The 3,296-nt window shown below is 39.5% G+C and overlaps 1 protein-coding gene across 1 annotated transcript in view; it reads right to left on the reverse strand.

The window, feature by feature from the left end:
• Positions 1-3,296, reverse strand: part of XPNPEP3 (X-prolyl aminopeptidase 3) — an 84,927-nt gene that overhangs the window by 13,531 nt on the left and 68,100 nt on the right. Inside the window, exon 7 of the mRNA XM_008058130.2 lies at positions 1,898-1,983. Within this exon, the coding sequence (XP_008056321.1) occupies positions 1,898-1,983 (86 nt within the window). The remainder of the gene's footprint in view (positions 1-1,897; positions 1,984-3,296) is intronic.

Below are 3,296 nucleotides of genomic sequence, written 5' to 3' on the forward strand. Positions count from 1 at the left end.
AGCTAATTTTTGATTTATTGTAGAGATGAGGTCTTGCCAAGTTGCCCAGGCGGGTCTTGAACCCATTGGCTCAGGCAAGGGATTACAGGCTCAGGTAATCCCAAAGGCACCTCAGCCTCCCAAAGGCACGGGATTACAGGCTGAGCCACCGAGCCCGGCTCTACAATGACTTTTTAAATGTTAAATTGATGTATGTCATTTTCTTTCAGCCTGAACAACTTTAGAATTTGTTGCCAGTTCTGCTGGCAACCAATTTTCTCAATTTCTGTTTGTTAGAAAATACCTTTACTTTGCTGCCACTTAAGAAAGATTCTTTTGCTGAACAGAGAATCCTGGGTTGATTTGAAAGATGTCATTCCAATGACTTCTGGCCTCCATTTTTCTCTGGCTGCTTTCAAGATTTTCTGTTTGTCTTTATGAATATGACAATTTGACAAAGGTGTAGCTAGTTTTTTAGGTATGTAAGTTGACATCTTTCACCAAATCTGGGATGTTTTTGGTCATCATTTCTTCAATATCTTTTCTGCCTCATTTCTCTCTCTTCAACATGAGGGACTTCAATTAGATGTCTGTTAGATTAATTGAACTGTCTCATAGGTCTCTGAAATATGATTCAGTTTTCTACAATGTATTTTTAGTCTTCTAACTTGATCATTTCTATTTATCTTCATACCCTCTGTCTTATGTAGTCTCCAATCTACAGTTAAGTACACCTAGTGATATTTTCATTTCAGTTAATGTACTTTTCAGCTTTTGAATTTTCATTTGAAAATTATAAAATTTCAAAAAATTTTGTTATAAAAACACAGATGCAGAAAGCCAAACAAATCAATCAAATGCAAACCTTAAGAAATTAATGTGGAAGGCTGAGGCGGAAGGATCGCCGGAGCCCAGCAGGTCGAGGCTGTGGTAGCCAGGAGTGGCCACTGTACTCCAGTCTGGGCGACAGAGTGAGACGCCACCTCAAAAAAAAAAAAGAAAGAAAGAAATTAATGGCTGGGCTCAGTGGCTCAGCCTGTAATCCCAGCACTTTGGGAGGCCAAGGTGAGTGGATTGCCTAAGCCCACAGGTTCGAGACCAGTCCGGGCAACTTGGCGAGACCTCATCTCTATGATAAAATAAAAATAGCTGGGCGTGGTAGCGCGCGTCTCTAGTTCCGGCTATTCAGAAGGCTGAGGCAGAAGGATCACTGGAGCCCAGAAAGTCAACGCTGGAGTGGCCGTGAGCGTGCGTGTCACTGCACTCCAGTCTGGGCGAAGGAGTGAGACTTCAACTCAAAAATGAAAAAGAAATTACTATAAGGTGAACTTGGCCAGCTATCTTAGAAGCCCCTTCTATGTGTCTCATAACAATGACAAGGCTCCCATTATCGGCCATTGCCTTGCTAGACTCTGGTGTGGCCATGTGCTCTTTGAGCTGTGGCTATCGCCATGCTTCCTGGCTTTGGCCCCCTCCCCCAGCGTGGGGAGGTAAATCTTCTCTTTCTCTCTCTCTAATTTACTTTAAAATAAACTACATTTTCTAATTAAAAAGAAAAAACCATTATCCTAACTTTTATAGTAATTTGTGTTTTAAATTTCTGTGTATGTGTTTATCATTTTGAGATATAATTCACATATCCTAAATTTTACTCACCTTAAAAAGTGTACAGGATTGGGCACAGTGGCTCACACCTATAATCTCACATCTGTTTGTTGGTTACCTAAGTATTTCTAGTCACCTAATTCTGTGATATGATGAACAAAACAGACTTAGAAAATAATCAGGAGCTTTATAAAGGTAGTTAACATGACTTAAGTTACCTGTATATTTCTTTAGTCATATATTACAAATATATCCATATTCCTACTCATATTCCTAGGAAGCAATGGGATATGTTACTTTGTAGAAGCCTTACCTGCCATTGACAGGCCAGGTACGGGTGATGTCACTCACATAGCAGGAAGACTCACAACCTCCATCCAGAAGCACCATTTCCCCATCCTGGAACAAAGTAAGATAGGTTGAAATGGGTAAGCTCATGACTGTAAGTTGTTTCTTCTAATCTAAATTATGCTTTCCATTTAATTAATTTTGTAAAAACTAATTTAAAGGAGACTAATCTCCTGGTTCTTTTTATTTATCTACACAGCATCTAAACTTTTCAAATGAATTCACATTGGTTCAAGAAAGGTGACACTGCATAGTGTTTATGCTTTGGAATTAGATTACTTGGGTTTGAATTAATAGGTGTAAACATTAGCACATAATAAATATCAATATTATCACTATTAATTTTAAAAATCCATTTGCTTTTGCTTTGTTGGTATAAAAAACAAAAAATAAATTTAATAAGTCCTATATAAGTTGGTATGCAGGGACTTATTCAAGCACAGCCATCCCTTAATTTTGAAATTCTACTTCCCCTTCTGCTTTCCATCATAAGTGGGGAAAGAAGAAAACTTTGTGTATATCTCTGACTTACAGCTTGTCATATTACACTGAAATCACCTGTCTATGCCCTTGAAGACAGATATATATATATAGTAATGGCAACTTCAAAGAACGGATGTGGCTTTGTTTTTGGCAATAAGATAGAATACATTTCTTGTGAGAAAACAACTAGATTTTGGATAAAAATTTTGTTTTGTTTTTTTTGAGTTGGAGTCTCACTCTGTCGCCTAGTTGGAGTGTAGTGGTACGTTCTCGGCCACTGTAGCCTTAACCTGCTGGGCTCAGGTGATCCTTCTGCTTCAGCCTTCCAAGTAGTTGGAATCACAGGTACATGTGACCACGCTTGGCTAATTTTTTATTTATTGTAGAGATGAGGTCTCGTCAAGTTGCCCAGGCTGGTCTCTAATCCCTAGGCTCAGGCAATTCTCTCATCTTGGCCTCCCAAAGTGCTGGGATTATAGGTGTAGGCCACCATGCCCAGCCTTAAAATATATTTTTATAAAATGTTGACATTATAAAATGTAAGAGACGGCTTAAAGACTATTTCGCGCTTCAAAAAAGACTACCCAGAACTGAAACTGCAGCTGGAAGTAGTAGTAAAAAAGTAGTTAGAGAGATAGCTGAGGAGAAAATTAGTTTCATGGAAGACAGACCTCCCCAAATCACCTAGAATATGACAGAAAGAGGCTAGGCAAAGGTAAATATGAAAGAGAAGTTAGCCGGGCTCCATAGCTCAGCCTGTAATCCTGCGCTTTGGGAGGCTGAGGTGAGTGGATTGCCTGAGCCCATTGGTTCGAGACCCGCCAGGGCAACTTGGCGAGACCTCATCTCTACAATAAATCAAAAAATGAGCCAGGCGTGGT

This window comes from Carlito syrichta, unplaced genomic scaffold, assembly GCF_000164805.1.
Source record: "Carlito syrichta isolate Samal-C Ts95f unplaced genomic scaffold, Tarsius_syrichta-2.0.1 Scaffold303220, whole genome shotgun sequence".
NCBI classification, from domain to species: Eukaryota; Metazoa; Chordata; class Mammalia; order Primates; family Tarsiidae; genus Carlito; species Carlito syrichta.